Source organism: Gossypium raimondii, chromosome 11 (genome assembly GCF_025698545.1).
Source record: "Gossypium raimondii isolate GPD5lz chromosome 11, ASM2569854v1, whole genome shotgun sequence".
Lineage (NCBI taxonomy): Eukaryota > Viridiplantae > Streptophyta > Magnoliopsida > Malvales > Malvaceae > Gossypium > Gossypium raimondii.
The window spans coordinates 46,943,898-46,964,698 of NC_068575.1; the positions used below are offsets into that span (position 1 = coordinate 46,943,898).

The 20,801-nt window shown below is 37.5% G+C and overlaps 2 protein-coding genes across 3 annotated transcripts; one reads left to right on the forward strand and one right to left on the reverse strand.

Moving 5' to 3' along the window:
• Window positions 1–1,093: 1,093 nt before the first annotated feature.
• On the reverse strand, window positions 1,094–1,762 carry LOC128034828 (secreted RxLR effector protein 161-like). The gene has a single exon (XM_052623676.1). It carries the CDS (start codon window positions 1,760–1,762, stop codon window positions 1,094–1,096), a length of 669 nt encoding a protein of 222 aa, XP_052479636.1.
• Window positions 1,763–12,084: 10,322 nt separating this feature from the next.
• Window positions 12,085–16,972, forward strand: LOC105803541 (putative disease resistance protein RGA3). 2 transcript variants are annotated; one of them, XM_052624536.1, is made up of 2 exons: window positions 12,085–12,304; window positions 12,384–16,972. In XM_052624536.1, exon 2 carries the CDS (start codon window positions 13,126–13,128, stop codon window positions 15,214–15,216), a length of 2,091 nt encoding a protein of 696 aa, XP_052480496.1. In that variant the 5' UTR covers window positions 12,085–12,304; window positions 12,384–13,125; the 3' UTR covers window positions 15,217–16,972. The 2 variants fall into 2 exon arrangements, with proteins under 2 accessions (XP_052480496.1, XP_052480497.1); XM_052624537.1 differs by having other exon boundaries at window positions 13,114–16,972.
• The last annotated feature ends 3,829 nt before the right edge of the window (window positions 16,973–20,801 follow it).

Here is a 20,801-nt window from a genome sequence, read left to right on the forward strand (position 1 = left end):
TGTCTAGACATCTGCAGTATTATTCATCCATATCTGTTATTAGTGATCACTGCTGCCCAGAATTCATTGTTCATTCAAAAATGATTTTGATTTGATGAATTTAGGATATAATTTACTACTATATTTTCAGGATCGATGGTTGGACATGCTGTCTCCCAATAAAGTTTTCAAAGCTCAATTCTACTATTTTAAAAGAAGCACATTGCAGTAAGTTGAGACTGCACTTTGTATCCCATAAGAGTAGGTAAGAATAAATGGATGACAAATGATTTTAGCTTCTAAATTCTTATGTTCATCATATATTACTTTGTTCATCTCTGTTTCAGAATACCCTATTCATGAATTACTTTAAACAATCTTTATGGTAAGCCAAAGCTGAGTGAGTAGTAGTAAGTTCCAATAATGTTCATTCAAAAAGATGTTATCAAGATTTTAGTACTGTATTAGATGCACTATTGTTGGAACATTGGCAGCTAAACAAAGCAAAACAAAAATTGAAAAACCGAAGCAAAAGAAGAATGAGAGTTTTAATAATGATAACTGAAAATTCATCACACTTTTTCATTTAAAATTTGAAAATATATGAAGGTTACAAAGTAATTTGACAATTACCTAATGACTTAACTGCTCCCACTAATACATGACTAATACAAACTTGAGTTACACACAAAAGAAAGCTGACATATCAACTATTACATCAATTAAGTCATAAAACTAATCCTACTAACTTTGATAACAAGTTACAAGTTACATGCCAACTCGAACAAGTTACAATTAGACTAAAAGAAACAAAATGCTGATGTTGCTTTTGGTTTTACTTCGATGCTAGTTTGCTGGTTTTTTGTTGCACTGTAGGCCAATACTCAACACTCCTCCTTGGACTGTATGCAACAAACACCAATTTTTCTCCTTAACATTTCAAACCTTGTAGCACCGAGTGACTTAGTCAAAATATCAGCTAATTGGTTTTCTGAGCTACAATGAACAAGACTGACTTCTTTTGATTGCTCAGCTCTCGAACAAAGTGATATTTGATATCAAAATATTTAGTTTTTCCATGAAAAACTAGATTTTTTGCTATGGCAACTGCTGACTAGTTATCAACCCTGAATTCAGTTGGTTCAATCTGTTCTTCATTCAAGTCACATAGAAGCTTTCTATGCCAAATGGCTTGATTAACAGCTACAGCAGCTGTAATGTATTCTGTTTTAGCTGTAGATTGAGCAACCGTTTGTTGTTTCTTTGAACTCCAATAGAAAACTCTTGATCCAAGAGTAAAACAGTAACCAGAGGTGCTCTTCATATCATCGACAGAGCGATCCCAATCACTATTAGAGTATCCTGTCAGCTTAAGCTCTTTTCCCTTCTCAAATTTAATTCCATAGCTTAAAGTTCCCTTGACATATCTGAGGATCCTATTAGCTACTTTAAAATGAACTACATCACAATAGTGCATAAATCTTGATAAAAGACTAACATCAAACATAATGTCAGGTCTCGTTGTTGTTAAGTAAAGCAAGCAACCTACTAGGCTTCGATATTCCTTCTCATCAACCCTCTCTTGATTCCCACTACTAGTCAGCTTCTTCCATTGAGCCACAAGTGTAGTGACTGTTTTGCAGTTCAACTTGCAAAATCTATTGAGAATTTTCAAAGCAAAGGCACGTTGGCTAATGAAAATGCCTTGATTAGATTGATTCACTTCCATACCAAGGAAATATATCATGACTCCCAAATCTATCATTTCAAACACCTCTTGCATTTGCACTTTGAATTCACTAATCAAATCATCTTTGCTTTTAGTCACAAATAAGTCATCCATAAAAAGAGAAACAATCAGCAAGGTCTCATTTTCTGATCTCTTCACATAAAGTGTAGCTTTACTAACACTTTTTTCAAACCCGAGCCTAGACAGGTATGTGTCAATCCTGTTAAACTAGGCCATTGGTGCCTGCTTTAGGCCATACAATGCCTTTTTCAACTTATAGACTCTCCTAGGACCTTAAACCCATCTGGTTGCTCAATAAAAATTTCCTCCTTGAGAAAACCATTAAGAAATGATGACTTAACATCTAACTGGTGAACCCTCTATTGCTTCTGAGCAGCCAAGACAAACAGAAGTTTAATTGTGTCTAGCCTTGCTACTGGAGTAAATGTCTCCATGAAATAGATGCCATATTGCTGGCTGTAGCCTTTCACCACAAGCTTTGCCTTGTGTTTGTTCAATGAGCCATCAGCATTGTACTTGGCTCTAAACACCCACTTGACACCTATAACTTTCTTCTGATCTGGTCTATCAATCAATTCCCAAATTTCATTCTTATGAAATATGCCTAATTCAGCTTCCGTGGCCTTCTTCCAACACTTGTCCTTGGTAGCCTCTTCAAAATTTAAAAGTTCCACTATTGCAACATCACATCTTTGGTAGATGTCAGCAATAGTTCTGGTGCCTCTCACAGAAGCATTATCAAAATCTTCATTGCTAGGTTCATTTTCAACTGATTCCAGGCTGTTGTCAAGTTGATGTTCTTCAATCAACCTTGCATCTGCATCATTCCAACTCCAAACCTTCTCTTCATCAAACCTTACATCTCTACTCACTAAAATCCTTCTTGTTGAAGGATCAAATACCTTGTAGCCCTTTTTTGTGCTGTTGTAGCCAATAAATATCCTTGGAACAGCCCTTCTTTCAAGCTTGGTTCTCTTCTCAGTTGGGATGAGGGTATAACATACACAACCAAACACTTTCAGGTGTGAAACGGTTGGCTTGAGTCCATGCCAAGCTTCAAAAGGAGTTTTGTCCTTGACAGCATGAGTTGGCAGCTTGTTGAGTAGGTACACTGAGGTATTGACTGCCTCAGCCCAAAATTTACTTGGAAGCTTACTTTAAAATAACAGACATCTGGCCATATCAAGCACAGTTCTATTCTTTCTCTCACATACTCAATTTTGTTGAGGTATATAGACTGTTGTTAACTAATGATGAATCCCAGCTTGCTTACACAATTTCTGTAACCTTTTAGATAGGTACTCAGTGCCATTATCAGTTCTCAAAGCCTTGATCTTGTAACCAGTCTAGTTTTCAACTAAAGCTTTGAATTTGCTGAATGCTTCAAACACTTCAAATTTTTGCTTTAAGAAATAAACCCAATAAAACCTGGTCAGATCATCAATAAATAGCACAAAATATCTACTGTCATTTAAGGAAAGAGTCTTCATTGTCCTACAGACATCAAAATGGACCAACTCAAGTCTGTCTCGAGCCTTCCATGCCTTATTAACTGGAAATGGAAATTTAGCCTTCTTACTAAGTTGGCAAACTTCACAAACAATGTCTCTGGGTTCAACTTGTAACATGACTTCTACCAAATTCAACTTGTGCAACAAATCAAGTGATCTAAAATTGACATGGCCTAGTCTACCAAAGACCAGTGTTATCAGCAAGACTGGTGTAAGCCTTCTTCTCAAGTTGATTCACATCAAGCATAAAACACCTAACTGTCATTTCTACTGTGACTAACTTTTGACCATGTGAGTCTTCAACAATGCAAGAACCATTCTTAAAAACCAGATAATATCTTTTTTCTCCTAGCTGTCCAACACTAATTAAATTCTGATCTATGTTAGGTACAAAAAGCACATCAGAAATCACTTTGTGACCTGAACAAGTGTTGATCACCATATTACCTCTGCCTTTGGCTTCAATCAGGTTCCCATTACCAACTCTAATGTTTGAGGAAAAACTTCTATCAAGGTCTTTGAACAACCTTTCATCAGCTGCCATGTGATGTGTGCAGCCACTATCCACTAGCCAGTCCTTTTTTACTTTGCTTGAGGCTGCAAAGCATAAAGCAGTGAAAACATGCTCCTCTTAAGCTTGAAAGTCCTCAGAAACCTTAGCTTGCATTTGCTACTGAGCTTGTGCCTTCTCTTTGCTCTTACACACCTTTTCAATATAGCCAAATTGTTTGCAGCTTCTGCACTGAATGTCTGGCCTATACCAACAATATTTCTCCAAATGTGTAGTTCTTTTGCAGTGAATGCATGATGGAAACCTCTTCTTTCCTGCATCTCTCCTTGGTTTTTCCCTTTTATCGAGCCAATGCTTCTTCCCTTTCTGGCTTAAACCTGAGCCTTCTTTAGCCTTTGCTTAGAAAGTTCCTTCAGGATGCTCTTCCTGCCTATTGGCCCTCCTTTGCTCAAGTGCATACAAGGAGTTTATCAGCTCAGACAGTGAGATAGCTAACAAGTCTCTCGAGTCCTTAAGTGATGAAATCTTTGACTCTAACTTTTTAGGAAGAGTGGTGATACTTTTTCAACAACTCTTCTCTCACTAAATTCTTCTCCAATGAGCCTAATGCTGTTGACAGTGGCTATTATTCTGTCTAAATACTGTTTAATAGTCTCTGACTCCCTCGTCTTCTAGTTCTCAAAATCTTTCCTGAGATCGATCAATTGTTGTTGCCTTGTCTTATCTAAACCCATGAACTCCTCCTTCAGCATCTCCCATGCTTGCTTAGGTGAGTCACAAGCCATTATCCGAGTGAAGATCACATCAGATACTTTATTCTGCAAACAAGCCATTGTTTTATGCTTCTTGGCACACTCTTCACTGTGTTGCCTAATCTGTACAATAGTGGGATTGGCCCTCAATGGAGGTGGTTCAGCATCATTCTCGAACACATTACACAAATCGTGTGCTTGAAGGTATGTTTTCATCTTAACCACCCAAATGTGGTAGTTTTCACCAGTGAACACAGGTGGTGGAGGTGGTGTGAAACTTATTTTGAAACAACAAGGTCGACAGCTCCTTGTTTTTTTCTTCTCAAGCTTTTAATCTCAAAATAAAGTAACCAAAAATAACTAACAACAGAGGCCCTCAAAGAAGATAGGCTCTGATTACCATTTTTTGGAGCATTGGCAGCTAAACAAAGCAAAACAAAAATTAAAAATTCAAAGCAAAAGAAGAATGAGAGTTTTAAGAATGATAACTGAAAATTCATCACACTTTTTCATTTAAAATTTGAAAATATATGAATGTTACAAAGTAATTTGACAGTTACCTAATGACTTAACTGCTCCCACTAATACATGACTAATACAAACTTGAGTTACACACAAAAGGAAGCTGACATATCAACTATTACATCAATTAAATCATAAAACTAATCCTACTAACTTTGATAACAAGTTACAAGTTACATGCCAACTTGAACAAGTTACAATTAGACTAAAAGAAACAAAATGTTGATGCTGCTTTTGGTTTTACTTCGATGTTGGTCTGCTAGTTTCTTGTTGCATTGTAGGCCAATGCTCAACAACTATCAGAATCCAACAACTTAATGTGTTTCTCTTTGCCCTTACAAATAACAATTATATTTTTTCATTTAGATGGATGGCTTTTTTTGAGCTATATAAGTTTAGTTTTATTTTAATAATTTTCTTACATGTTTTGTGATGGTGTTCCCTTAGACCATACATTTCCCCTGCTTTTTTATTTAGAGTTTGCTTTGTTAAATTAATGTTCTCTTAGTATTATGGAAGATAAAACTACACTGACAAACTACATAAGCATAAACTAAACCAAAAGTATCATTTTTCTTTTTAATTTTAAAATTAATTTATTCATTTAAAAATTTACTTGATTTGATGATGAAATTTTGACTTAGAGAAGCATGCAAAATAAATGGATGTCTCGTCTGTTCTCTGCCTAAAACAAATGGGAGTAATATATAAGAGAACCTATACCAGTCCTCTGAAGATATAAAGAAATAAATGTGAGTGAGAAGTTGGGAAATGAACATAGAATATCTGCAGCAATGCAGGTTAATGTTGTTGTTTGTATTCTCACCCATTTGCTTGCAGGCATCACTGTAACCTTTGTCCATAGCTTTAGTAATAGGTATAGATAGTATCATTCTATAAAAAATCAAATTCTACTCTTTTGTAATGACTTGTAGTTATCTAATATGTTACTAAACTTGCAACATTACAAATTATAATATACAAGCCAAGTAATCTTCATTCAATCTTTATCTCTAAAGGAGGACAATTGGATAAACTTTCAATGTATGCACTATTAGATCATGTTGGCATTTACAATATTTTGTTATAATCTTATGCCAATCACATTATGTTTTATCACCAAGGATAGAGGCCAACAAGTCCCATTACTTGACCTGGTAGTGGGAAGCATTCCGCATGAGAACTCAAGCGAAAGTTTTATCTAGAAAATGTGAAAAGATCTTAGGAGTTTCCTTCAATTCAATTGAGCATTTTACATGCACCAACAAATATTTTTTGTGATTAAAATGAGCTAGGAAAAGGTCTAGTTGGCCGTGTATACAAGGTGATTGTTGATACAGTGATACAAGGAAAAAGTATGGAAGAAAGAGTGTTGGTTGTTGTGGAGGTTGGTTCACCCAATCAGGGTGAAAAAGCCAAAAATTAAAAAGAAAGAAGGCGAGGAGAATGCTAAGGTCGAAGGTAAGTTGACAAAGTATATGCTTGATATTCTTGGAGAGTCGATCTTTCCTGCATCGTTCCTAAAGGTATTTATAAGCAAGGGTCTCATGTAAGATGATGTTAATGTGTTAGGCTTGCCATTTAGTGATCATTACAAAACACATGGGGCAGATGTCTTTGATGAGACTAGAATGTCTGTGATGAGATAGATCGTGTCATTCACTTTGACTTGATGGTATGAGACCATTGATTCCACGTGGTGTTTGGTAACCAACAATTTTATGTTCCAAATGAAAGCTTGAAGATTTAGTGATGGATGGTTTGCACCTGTCCGAGTGGTCGTCTTTGAGAAGGAGAGCTTGTGGGTGACTTTTCGATTTGCTGACAACTAACTTAGTATTTAGGTGCTTTTCTGATTTACCACGTGTACTCACACAATTAAAAGTATAACAATAATAATAATTCATTAATTAATAGATTCTTTTAAGAGAAGTTGAGGTAGTAAATGAAGTATGCAGATTTTGCAAAAGGCTTGGAGTAAATTTTCATTTGAGTTGTGGTATGCTTCATTAATTGATAGATTCTTTCAAGTCACACTAGTGTCACGGGGCTAGACCTTTCGTCTCGCAAATCGTGCGGCCTTAGGCGATCCGTTCGTCCAAACTCGCCTAAGTCAGCCTTAACTCGAATGAGGATTCCTTAAGAACTCCTCCAAGGCACCAATTTGTATAGCGGAAGCGATTGTGCCAAAAGAAGCTAAGCCAAAGAACAACAGAAAGAGCGCTCGCAAAGTGTTTGAGTAAATGCTCTCAATTCTTATTCACAAAGAATAATGAAACAATTCAGGAGTGAGTACAAATGAGGGGGAGGCTCTCTATTTATAGTTGAGCTCCCCCAAAACCGACGGTCAAGATACAATTACATCGACGGATGAGATTCAACCATATCCCTTAATTTTAGGGATTTACAAGATAAGTCTTATCAAATCTAATCTAATCTTTACAAGATATGATTCCCTCTATCTTCTAAGATTAGTTACCATATTAGCCTAAGTTTCCATCTCTTCGTTATCGGGCCAACCAGGCTTCAATCTGACAGGCTTGTCCAATATCTCTTTGAATCGGGCCAATTCTCGTAGGCCAAATGATCCCCATCTGAGCAACAGACCTCCATTGGATGCATTTGGTGCGCTGGTCACGGGCTTTGAACTGCGGCCCGTGACATTCTCCCCCACCCATTCTCGCAACGTCCTCGTTGCGACTTCCGAATGACACTGACTTGATTCGCCTCGGTCTCGTCTCGGCGCCTTAGCCTTTCCCTTCATTTGGGACTTTTGCCTCAGCTTACGTCGCTTCTTAACTCGAGTCGTCCTACTCGCTGCATTTACTCTGGTCAACTGTCCCACATGCATCGCTTCCTTTTTTCTTGAAGTCTGATGCACCACCCACCTCTCCCATAGGTGGAAGCCTTGTCGATGACTCGGCCAACTCTGACGCTTCACTCAACTTGAGCCTCATTGGTCCCAACTTCACTGTTTTCATCGCAACTCTTTCCTCTAAGTCCGATGACAAACTCACCTCTTCCTTGGGTGGAAGCCCCTCCGATGACTCACCAAGCTCAGACGTTGCCTTTCTTTTGACTCCGGCTTGCTTTGGACAGTTCCGCAACTTATGCGGACCACGGCACAAGAAGCACTTAACTCGCTTCTTTTGGCTCCTCTTTGCCCTCTTGGCTTCGGCTTTTCCCTTGCTCGAACCAAGCTTCTTGGGCTCCTTGTCTGCTCTATCGTTCCCCTCGATGACAAACTTCCTCTGACACTTCCGCAACCTATGCGGACCATGACACAAGAAGCACTCCACTAGCTTCTTCTCACTTTCGGCCTCCTTGGCTTCGACACCCCTTGCGCTCGAACCAAGTACCAAGGCCTTACCCACCGGCTTCTCCTTAAGCGCGGATTTCTTCGGACATTTTTTTAACATGTGTGGACCGTCGCAAAGAAAGCATTTCAGCTTGTCCCTTTTCCTCTTGGGTTTCTTCTTCCCAACTCGTGGTTTCCTATTACCACCATTGTCGCCGTTGTCATTGCCATCAACTCTATCTTCCTTGTGATCCCTCTCACATACGCCCCTTTCCTCGGACTTGGAAGACCCAAGCTTGTCTTTCCCTAGACCAAGCTTGACCACGGCCTCAACTACCGTCATGGCTTCCGACAGCTTTTGGACACCTCTTTGTTCCACCTCCTGTCTGACCCACAGCTTCAATCCCTTTTGAAAAGCAAACAATGCTTCTTCATCGGTCACATCTGAAACTTGGAGCATGAGTTCCTTGAACTCTCGAACATACTCCCCCACTGTGCCCCGTTGCATTATCCCTTGCAACTTTGCCCGAGCTTCTTCCTCGGCAAACTCTGGGTAAAACTGTCCATTCAATTCGCATTGGAACTCTTGCCACGTCCCAATCTCACCATGCCTTTTATCTGTGGTCCTACCTCACCACCATAAAAGCGCAATGTCAGTAAGAAACATTGAAGCAGTGTTTACCTTAACCGCATCCTCCATGATGCCTTTGGCACGGAAGTAGTTTTCCATCCTCCACAAGAAATTGTCCACATCACATGCAGACCTTGTCCCCACAAACTCTTTCGGCTTTGGGACATCCTCACATCGAAAGTTGATTTGCCACTCCTTTCCCCACTACCGCTTGACACAAGGCCAGCTCTCCCTCGAGCTCTTCTATTCTTGTGCTCAAAGCCCTCGTCGTGGCCATTGTTTCCTCCTTCAAAGCCATCATCATGGCCTCGAGAGCATCATTCCTTTCCGACAGTTTATCCCTGTGTGAATTAAACAACTCGTTTACCTTATCCATGGTGGAACCAAGAGACATCTTTACATAGTCTCTGGACTGCTCCTTTCAGTTTGCTATGTGATCCTCGACCCCATTGAGTGCCTCATTTACATCGTCCATGGATCCCTCGAGTTTTCCCACACGTTCCTCTACTGCCGATAATGTCTCCCTCAAAGACTTCCTCGCCCACCTTTGTTCGAACTCTTCTTTCGACATCCCAACGGTGCCTTTGAACCAACAACTCAGATATCACTTAGTTCAAAACTTGGCTCGGGTACCACTTGTCACGGGGCTAGACCTTTCGTCTCGAAAACCGTGCGGCCTTAGGCGATCCGTTCGTCCAAACTCGCCTAAGTCAGCCTTAACTCGAATGAGGATTCCTTAAGAACTCCTCCAAGGCACCAATTTGTATAGCGGAAGCGATTGTGCCAAAAGAAGGTAAGCCAAAGAACAACAGAAAGAGCGCTCGCAAAGTGTTTGAGTAAATGCTCTCAATTCTTATTCACAAAGATTAATGAAATAATTCAGGAGTGAGTACAAATGAGGGGGAGGCTCTCTATTTATAGTTGGGCTCCCCCAAAACCGACGGTCAAGATACAATTACATCGACGGATGAGATTCAACCATATCCCTTAATTTTAGGGATTTACAAGATAAGCCTTATCAAATCTAATCTGAGGGGGTGTTTTTGTTAAATTTGAGGGGGTGTTTTTGTTAAATTCTTGTATTAGTCCTTTGTACTTTATAAGAAGTATGGATTTAGTCCCTTTAGTTTAATTTGATCATTTTAATCTTTATACTTTTTGAATTGGTCAATTTTAGTCCCTATATTTTTTAAAATTTAGAATTTTAGTCCTAACCCAAATAATAACAGTTAAATATGTTTGGTTAAATTAAATTACTAGTCTTGTACTACGCATACGATTATAGATATAGTCTATATTCTTTAATTGGATCATTCTAAGTCCCTATCTTGTTCAAATTTTGAAATTTCAATATTAATACAAATGAGAATTGTTAATACATAAATTGAATTTTTAGTGACTAATATGTCGAAATAACGATCGATATATTACATATCATAATATGTTTTTCACATCGATTTTTTAAAAAAGGGACTTAATGAATTTAACAACCATTTTGTGAGAATTGAAATTTTAAATCTTGAAAAACATATTAACTAAAAGGACCAAATTAAAATAAATAGATTAAATTTATAATATTATAAAATAAAAAATTTAATTTTTTTAGGTGAGAGAATGTTAGATTTTTTAAAACCAACTTTTCGCCAAATGGAAGAGAATGAGATAAGAAAATTCGTAAATCTCAACACGTCCACCTTATAATAATTTGATATTGCACTCATTTTATCCATAAATGTTGATGTACCCGTAAAAGAAATTAGGAAAAATAACATTTAAAGATATATATATATATATATATATATATTAAAATTTTCTTACATTATTCATATAAAATGTTTAAAACTACTTTTCATATAAAATGTTTAAAAACTACTTACTTTTTCCTAAAACAAAAGTCAAATAAAAATGGTAAACTATAAAATAGTCACTTTTGTTTACCTCGTATTATATTTTAGTCACTTATATTTGAAATGTTACATTTTAATAACTTATATTATTGTTTTGTTATGAAGTAGTCATTCTACCGTTAAACTTCGTTATCTCCCTAACGATAACCCTACGTGGTAGTCTAAATAGGTTTTAAATGCCAACTTAGACGTCCTACGTGGCAGTCCAAATTAAATTTATTTAATTAAAAATATATTTTCATCCCAACAATTGAAATTTATTTAATTAAAAATCTATTTTCATCCAAACAACTGAACATTCGAGTTGGCATTTAAAACCCATTTGGACTATCACATAGGACCGCTGTTAAGAAGGTAATGGAGCTTAATGGTAGAGTGACTACTTTGTAACAAAACGATAATGCAAGTAACTAAAACATAACATTTCAAGCATAAGTGCCTAAAATATAATCTAAGGGTCTGTTTGATTGCCAGTAAAATATTTTCCGTAAAATAATTTCGGGAAAATGTTTTACTTTTCTGTAAAATGATTTACTGGAAAATATTTTCTGATGTTTGATTGAATCTGTAAAATATTTTCTACTGCTTATGATTTCGAAATATTTTTCAAAAAATTGTTTTTACATATATTGATATATATTAATAAATTTTTATATTTTAAATTATTTTTACATATATTGCAATGATTTATTTATAATAATACTCAATTATTAAGCCACAATATTAATCGTTATAAATTGAAAAAAAATTAATATCAAATAAATTATTTGTAATTGTGTTAAGAAACAAGTATTAAATAATTAAAAAAACAAATTACTGGAAAATCGATAAATAGAAGTAATTTTCTACCGGAAATGAAGGAAAGAATGAAGGAGGCAATAGAGAGGAGAGCACGGAAAATGTCTTACGGAAATTGAAAGGTAAGACATTTTCCCTAAAATGTAACCCATTTTCCCTTGTTTTGGAGTTCATTTTCCAAATGGAAAATATTTTCCGCCAATCAAACGTTGGAAAAGTTAGAAATGATTTTCCGGAAAATCAATTCCTTCAATCAAACAGGCCCTAATATAAACAAAAGTGATTATTTTTGTAGTTTACCTAATAAAAAAAAGTTCAAAAAGAAAATAAAATAAAAAGTTTCGACTAACCTAGCTGCCAGTTTACCGGTAAAATGTTGTGAAAATTCAAACTTCCATTGGTTTGTAAAATATATGAACTTCCATTTTCTAGTCAGTATACACTTGTTAATGAAATATGAGATATTTTTGGTCTTTGAACCCTACCACAAAGCTTTGCGATAGCCATTTGAGTTCAATATTATTTTGATTTGATTTCAGGTGGGTGGGTGACTTCCATGCCGTTCTCCGATTCTGGTTTCTTTACTCCTATCATATCAGTCCAGGATATGTTTTGCTGAAGGAATTTGAAGTTTTATGAACAAAGGTATTAGTAGATTTTAAGTTTAGTGGATGGCTAAGGTTTTGAGACCATTCCTGTTTCCTTCTTTTTTTCATCATTGCAGAAATTCATACGTTGGCAATCTTTGTATTTTCTATGAGGTAGAAGAGAATTGCTTAAGTAGGCGATGGAATGGCAATGGATGGTATCTGAATCTGAATTCTCTTTACCTTTAATTTTTTTTTTTTAAATATCGGACTTTTTAAATTCAGATATTATAAAAAATATATAAATATTCGATTAAGTATGTGCCGGTGCATAGGTGCATAGTTTTCTTTTTCCCCTTCTTGGGGTTTTTCAAAATTTAAACAAGATTGAGTTTAATTTGCTCGATCATGTTTTACTTGCAATTCTTCTTGGTTGAGATTAAGAAGTGTTTCGTGTTTACTCACAACTGCAGTTTTATGTTGGTAACTTAACCTCTATTTATAAATATATAAATGGAAAGGTAAATGTAGATGCAAACACGAAAGCGGTTCTATTTCTCAGAATATGCCAAAGGAATTCATATAATTGCCAAAGCATCTGCATCCATAGAAACTCTCTTTCTTTTACCGCATAATTGCGTGGTGGGTAGTCACAGTCAGTCAGTCAGTCTTGTCTATCATTTAATACACTTTCTGCTTTATTTCTTTTTCAAACATTGAATATATGCTTTGTACCAAAAAGAAAAACATTGAAGATGTAATACCGTGTGGTTCCTAACTCTAACAATAACTTTTCTTTGTTCACTCGGTTGTTAAATTCTTCTTCAGTTTCCAATTGTTGTTGCTTTGCTGATTGTGAAATATTAGGAGAGAGTGGATATGGCAGACGCGCTTGTTTCAGTTGTTGTGAATATCATCTTAGACAACTTGAACTCCTTGTTCCTGGAGGAGATGGGACTTGCTGGGAGCCTCAAAAAAGAACTTCAGAGCCTGGAAAGTACTCTTACTACAATCCAAGCTGTGCTCCATGATGCCGAGGAGAAGCAGTGGAAGAGTGAAGCTATCAAGAATTGGCTTGGAAAACTTAAACAAGCAGCTTATGATCTGGAAGATGTGCTTGATGACTTCAAAACTGAAGCTCAGAGGCGTAGAAGTAAGGTATCCACTTTCTTTTCTCTTCAGAACCCTCTTGTGTTTCGCCTAAATATGGCACGTAAATTTAAGAATGCAAGAGAGAAATTAGATGCCATTGCTGAGGAGAAAAGCAAGTTTCACTTGAGAGAGTGTGTGGTAGAAGCTGCAATTGAATGGAATGAGGACAGGCAAACCAGCTCCCTTGTGAAAGAATCGGAAATATTAGGCAGAGCAGATGAGAAGGAAAAGATAGTTAGTATGTTGGTTAGCAATGCGAGTCATCATGATGACCTCTCTGTTTATGCAATATGTGGCATGGGAGGTCTTGGAAAGACCACACTTGCCCAATTGGTTTACAATGACAAAAATATGGCAAAAGCCTTTGATTTGAGAGCTTGGGTGTGCGTATCCGATGATTTTGATATAAAAAGGTTGACTAAAGCTATTGTGGAATCCATTGAAGGGAAGTCATGCGATATCCAAGAGCTAGATCCCCTGCAGCGGCGCTTAGTAGAGATGTTTGTTGGGAAACGATTTTTGCTTGTTTTGGATGATGTGTGGAATGAATACCATGACAAGTGGGATAGACTGAAGCAAGCGCTACAGTGTGGAGCAAGAGGAAGTACAGTCATTGTCACTACTCGACTTGAGAAAGTTGCTCTCATGATGGCTACAATTCCTTTCTATCGCTTGGGATGTTTGTCAGATGATGATTCTTGGTCCCTATTCAAGCAAAGAGCCTTTGGGATGGGAATAAAAGAAGGCAATGTGAACCTGGACGCAACTGGGAGGCAGATACTACAGAGATGTGGAGGGGTACCATTGGCAATTACGGCCATAGGAAGCATACTGCATTCCAAAAGTCAAGAAAGTGAATGGTTACGTGTCAAAGATAGTGAGATATGGGATTTGGAGGATGAGGGAAAAAGAATCTTGGCTGTGTTGATGTTGAGTTATGAGCATCTTCCACCATATATGAAACAATGTTTTTCATTTTGCTCAATATTTCCCAAAGATTCTGTCATGGTAAAGGACGAGCTGATAGGACTATGGATGGCAAATGGATTTATCCCTTCTCGAAGACTGTTGGATTTGCATGATACGGGTTGTGAAATATTCTCTGAATTGACTCGGAGGTCCTTTCTCCAAGAGATCAAAGAGGATGTTGATGGAACTGTTACATGTAAAATGCATGATTTAATCCATGACATTGCAACATCAATTATGGGACATGAATGCTGTGTGATTGAGCCCAATGAGAGGTTGAAAATACCAAAAACTGCACGTCACTTGTTTGTTCATAATAGCAGTTCATCAACAAACATTATGGACTTGTCCAAGTTGCAACCGTTGCATTCTTTGATCCTAGGCAATGAGATCAGCTTTTGTGGTATTTATAACCTCTCTAATCCTGCCCAATTCATCAGTAAACAAAAAAATTTGAAGGTGTTGGATTTTGGTTATTCTTTTAGCAATACTGCATTTAAAAGTTTGAAACAGCTGAGATACCTATGCCTTCATGATGGTAATATGAAAACTCTACCTGAATCAACAATCTCCCTTCATAACTTGCAGACACTAAATCTTCAGCATTGTCACAGCCTTGAAATGTTACCTAAAGATACTAGGCACTTGAAAAATCTGAAGTATTTGGACCTCAGATGTTGCTCTTCACTAACTTCTATGCCTGTTGGATTGGGACAATTGTCATGCTTGCGCAAGCTCAGCATGTTTGTTGTGGGAAAGGATATTGGTTGTGGTGGCATTGATGACTTGAAAGAGTTGGCCCTAGTGGGGGAATTGAGCATCACAGGACTTCACAACATAAAGAGTTAAACAGAAGCTAAAAATGCCAATTTGAAAAAGAAGAAAAATTTAAGTTCATTAAGCTTATCTTGGCGACTAGACAGCTTGGAAACCTGTCATCATCAACATAGAAATGATGAAGAGATTCTTAATGTTCTCCAACCACATTCTAGCTTGAAGAAGCTATGCATATTTGGTTACCAAGGTGATAGGTTTCCATATTGGATGATGGATCTGCTTCTACCAAACCTTGTTGAAATCTCACTCGAAGATTGTGAAATATGCGATCAACTTCCACCCCTAGGGAAATTGCGCTTCCTTAAGGTCCTTACTATTAAGGAAATGGGTGCTCTGAAGTATATTGACAGCAACTTCTATGGGGATATGGAAAGTTCTTTTCCATCACTGAAGGTTCTCGAAATAGCTATGGCACCATGTTTGGAGGAATGGACAACTGTGAATGGTAGAGAACAGTTTCCTCTCTTAAGTTCGTTAACTATCAAATGTTGTCCCAAGTTGGTTAAGATGCCAATGCTTCAATCTCTAAAAAAGCTAGAAATTGGAGGAATTAATGTTACTTTACTTAAATCTTTGATGATGAATGCCACTATTCTTACATCTCTCTGGATTAATGAAGTTGATGAGTTAACGGATTTACCGGATGGACTATTGCAAAATCAGAAGCACCTTGACAGCTTGACGATTGTGTCAAGTACTCTAAAGTCTTTATCTGATATGCTGGATAATCTATCCTCCCTTAAACACTTGGAACTTGAAAGTTGCTTACAACTTGAAAGCTTGCCTGCAGGACTACAAAATATCAGCTCTTTAAAAACTTTGGATTTAAGTCAATGTGACAGCCTTGTATCCCTTCCAGCAAATGGATTGCAAGGGTTATTGTCCTTGTCTTCATTGAGGATTCAAAATTGTAAGAAATTAGCCTCTTTATCTGAGGGGGTGCTATATCTGACTTCAATCCGAGACTTGCTTATCAATGGATGTCCAGAGTTAACCTCATTGCCAGAGAGTATCCAACATCTGTCTTCTCTTCAATCTCTGCGTATTTGGAGTTGTGTGAGATTAATTTCTCTTCCGAATGAGATACAACACCTCAACTTGCTTTCACGGTTGGAGATTAAGTATTGCTGTAATTTGATGTCATTGCCCCAAGGGGTATGGAGCCTCATGGCGCTGGAAACGCTGGAGATTGAAGGATGCCCTCATCTGAAAAGGCAATGTAAGAAAGAGGAGAGGATTGACCCAACATAACCCACATTCCGTTCATTGAAGTTATGTCTAAAGAAGAACGCTTTGGAACCTGTCTATCGGCTATCTCTTAAGTCTTGCAATTATCAAATAACATTCAAGAATTATGAGAAAGGATTTTAGCATTGCATTTTTGTGAATAAGACATCTGCAGTATCATTCATTCATCCATTTCTGTTAATAATGTTCACTACTATCCAGAGTTCATTGGACATTCGCAAATGGTTTGATTTGATGAATTTAGGATTTGGTTGTCTAAATACATTCACAGGATGGGTGATTGGACATGTTACCTCTCAAGAAAGTTCTGAAAGCTCAGTTCTGCTATTTGAGAAAAGAACATTGCATTTAGTTGATAGAGCAATTTCTATCCTATAAGACCAGGACAGAATAAATTGATGTCAAATAATTTTACTTCTAAATTCTTATGCTCATCAAATACTGTTTTGTTCAACTTCGTTTCAGGATATCAATCATATAGTAGAGCACATTTCTTGGGTTAAAGTGCCCTTATTGAAAATGCCAGATTGACTTAATTAGAAAAAGCCCTTATTGAAAAAATTAACAATCAGTTAAGGACTCTATAAAATCAATATGATTTATATGGTTGATAAGAATTATATAGTAAGGCTTGTTTAGTATTACTATTACCAATTTTGATGCATCAGTTTTGGTTTGTTCAATTGTATTCTTTTTTTGGAGCTTTTTAGCATTAAATTTTGTTTTTCTTGATTCTTAACAGTCAGAACATGGCGCTTTAGGCTACTTCTGATTTTTTCTGTATTATATTCATTCCATGCCTAGAACTGCAACCTTGAGTGGGGGTTTAATTTGATGTCTTTGCTCTCACGAGTAAGCAGCCTCACAGCACTGAAAACGCTAAGGATGGCTGCATCTAAAATGGCGGTGGAACAAAGCCACCCAAAAAAATTTCCGCTGTATCAAAAACTCAATCAGAGTCCAACAACTTCATGAGTTTTTCTTTGCCCTTGTAAATAACAATAATATAGATGACTTATTTTGAGTTATAAATTAAGTTAATTAAAACATTATGTTATCGTTGTTGTCTTATTTCTATGCGTATTCGATGATTTTGATATAAAAAGGTTGACTAAAACTATTGTGGAGTCCATCGAAGGAAAATCAGGCTATATCCAAGAGCTAGATCCCTTGCAGAGGCACTTAGTAGAATAGTTTGTTGGGAAACGATTTTTGCTCATATTGGATTATGTGCGAAATGAATACCATGACAAGTGGGACAGACTGAAGCAAGCGCTATGGAGTGGATGAAGAGGTTTGTTGGGAAACGATTTTTGCTCATATTGGATTATGTGTGGAATGAATACCATGACAAATGGGACAGACTAAAGCAAGCGCTACAGAGTGGACGAAGAGGAAGTGAAGTCATTGTCACCACTCGACTTGAGAAAGTTGCTTTTATAATGGCTAAAGTCCCTTTTCATTGCTTGCTATGTTTGTCAGGTGATGATTCTTGGTCCTCGTTCAAGAAAAGAGCCTTTGTAATGGGAATAAATGAAGGTAATGTCAACCATGAAACAATTGGGAAGCAGATTGTGCAGAGATGTGGAGGGGTACCATTGGCAATAAATGCCATTGGAAGCATACTGTGTTTCAAGAGTTAGGAAAGCGAACGGTTACGTGTCAAAGATAGCGACATGTGGGATTTGGAAGACGAGGGGAAAAGAGCGTTGATTGTATTGAAGTTTAGTTATAAGCATCTTCCACCCTATATAAAACAATGGTTTTCATTTTGCTCAACATTTCCTAAAGATTTTGTCATGAAAAAGGACGAGTTGATTGGACTATGGATGGCAAATTGTTGAAGTTTGGTCAGCATGTAACACCAGGAGCAGTCAAGAAGCAGGCCATGCAGGCCAAGCCATGCAGAAGCTGCTGAAGCAGGTGCAGCTGCTTTTTTTTGTTCATTTTGTAACCATAGTTTGATGAAATGTATTCAAGTTCATTTTGAACTATGTTAGGTTGATGCTTGATGTAATTTGATAGTGATTGAGCTGTTAACTAAGCTTTGTTTATGTGTACAAGCTTTGTTTTCAAGTTTCAATGTATTAGTTGTAGTAGGTATTAATTAGGTAACCATATACTGATTTAGACAAGTTGAATGCTTGGTTTATGTATTGGCTTTATGCCATTATTCAAGTTGAATGAATTCAATCAGATTTCCTTCCATAGACTCTCCATTTTTCTTTGCTTTTACTTTCTTTTCTATCTTGAATTCCTGTTTGTTTCTTCTGCAAGCCTCGAGCCTTGCTGCTCAAGTCTCAGCTAACTTGCTTGCATTTTTTAACACCAATAATTGGTATCTAGAGCTATAATCTCAGTGGACCTGTTATAGTTCAGTATTTAAAATGATGGCTTCATCAGGCTTCTCACCAGCTGCACCACCAGTCTTCAATGGAGAGGGCTATCACATATGGGTGGTCAAAATGAAAACCTACTTGCAGGCATTCGACCTATGGGAAGTGATCAACTCAGATGTTGAACCAGAGCCACTTAGAGCTAATCCAACTGTGGCTCAGATCAAGCAGCATGCTGATGAAAGGACCAAGAGGCACAAGGCCATGTCCTGCATTCGAAACTCTGTGTTAGATATGATCTTTACAAGGATCATTGCCTGTAAGACACCAAAACAGGCCTAAGACAGATTAAAAGAGGAGTTCCAAGGAACTGAAAGAACAAGGTAGCAACAGCTATTGAACTTGAGAAGGGATTTTGAGAACTTGAAAATGAAGGAGGAAGAAACTGTCAAACAGTATTCAGATAGGATTATAGCTGTGGTGAACAGCATAAGGCTCCTTGGAGAGCAATTCAGTAGAGCAAGAATAGTGGAGAAGGTGATCTCAACCTTACCTAAGAGGTATGAGGCAAAAATATCTTCCCTAGAAGACTCAAAGAACCTCACTAGCATCTTATTGACAGAGCTGATCAATGCTCTTTATGCGCAAGAGCAAAAGAGAGCCAGCAGACTAGAGGAGCACCAAGAAGGTACCTTCCAAGCAAAAACCAAACCTACCTCCACCACCTCTACTTACAAAGGCAAAAAAACTTAGAAAGACAAGCCTAAGTCAGATGCTGCAAGAAGAAGTGACCAACCCTGCAGGCATTGCAAAAGACCTGGTCATCTAGAGGCAAATTGCTAGTTTAGACCAGATGTGTAGTGCCAATACTGCAAAAAGATGGGTCATGTTGAAAAGGTTTGCAAAAGCAAGGGCAGACCAAGGCAGAATCAACCCCAACAGCCAAAGGTTGAAGCTCGAGTAGTAGAAGAGGGCAGTGACCATGAGGAGCAAGTTTTTGCAGTTTCATGCTTAGCGACTAAGGAAAAGGTCACAAAGGGATGGCTTATAAATAGTGGTTGCACAAATCACATGACATCAGATGCTTCAATCTTCAAGTCAGTTGATAGAAGCTTCAAAACAAAGGTGAAGATAGGAAATGACCATTTCATTAAGGCAGAAGGCAAGGGAGATGTGCTGATATGCACTCCCACAGGTAACAAGCTTGTCTCAAATGTTCTATTGGTTCCTGAGATTGATAGAAACCTGCTTAGCATAGCTTAGCTACTAGAGAAAGGCTATTTTGTAGTGTTCAAAGGTAGGGAGTGCCAAATCAGTGATCCAAATGGATCTAAGCTCATGTTAGTCACTATGGCTGATAAAAGCTTTGTTTTTGACTGGATAAATGGCTCAGACTCAGCCTATACAGCCTCATCTGATAAATCTAAGCTTTAGCATCAAAGGCTTGGTCATGCCAACTACAGATCAATGGACCAGCTAACCAAAGAAGATCTAGTTGAGAATTTCATCAAATTAGTTGAAAAAGAGAAGGTTTGTTAGGTATGTCAGCTAAGAAAGCAGGCCAGGCTGCAGCTTGTGCACATTGATGTGTGTGGCCCCATGAAGACTCAGTCATTGAATGGCAGCAGGTATTTCATTTTTTTTATTGATGATCACTTGAGATTTTGCTGGATTTATTTTTTGAAACAGAAATCAGAGGTTGCCTCTGTGTTTTGAAAGTTCAAAACTGTTGTAGAAACTGAAACAGGCTGCAAACTCAAGACCCTGAGGTCTGATAATAAAACTGAGTACACCTCAGCTCAGTTTCAAGCCTTTTGTGATGAAGCAGGCATTAAACATCAGCTTACTAACACTTATACACCTGAACAGAATGGTGTAACTGAAAGAAAGAATAGGAGCTTGATGGATATGGCAAGGTGCCTACTGTTTGAGGAGAATTTACCCAAAATCTTGTGGGCTGAGGCAGTTAACATTGTTGTGTATATCTAAAATAGACTCCCAATCAAGGCTTTG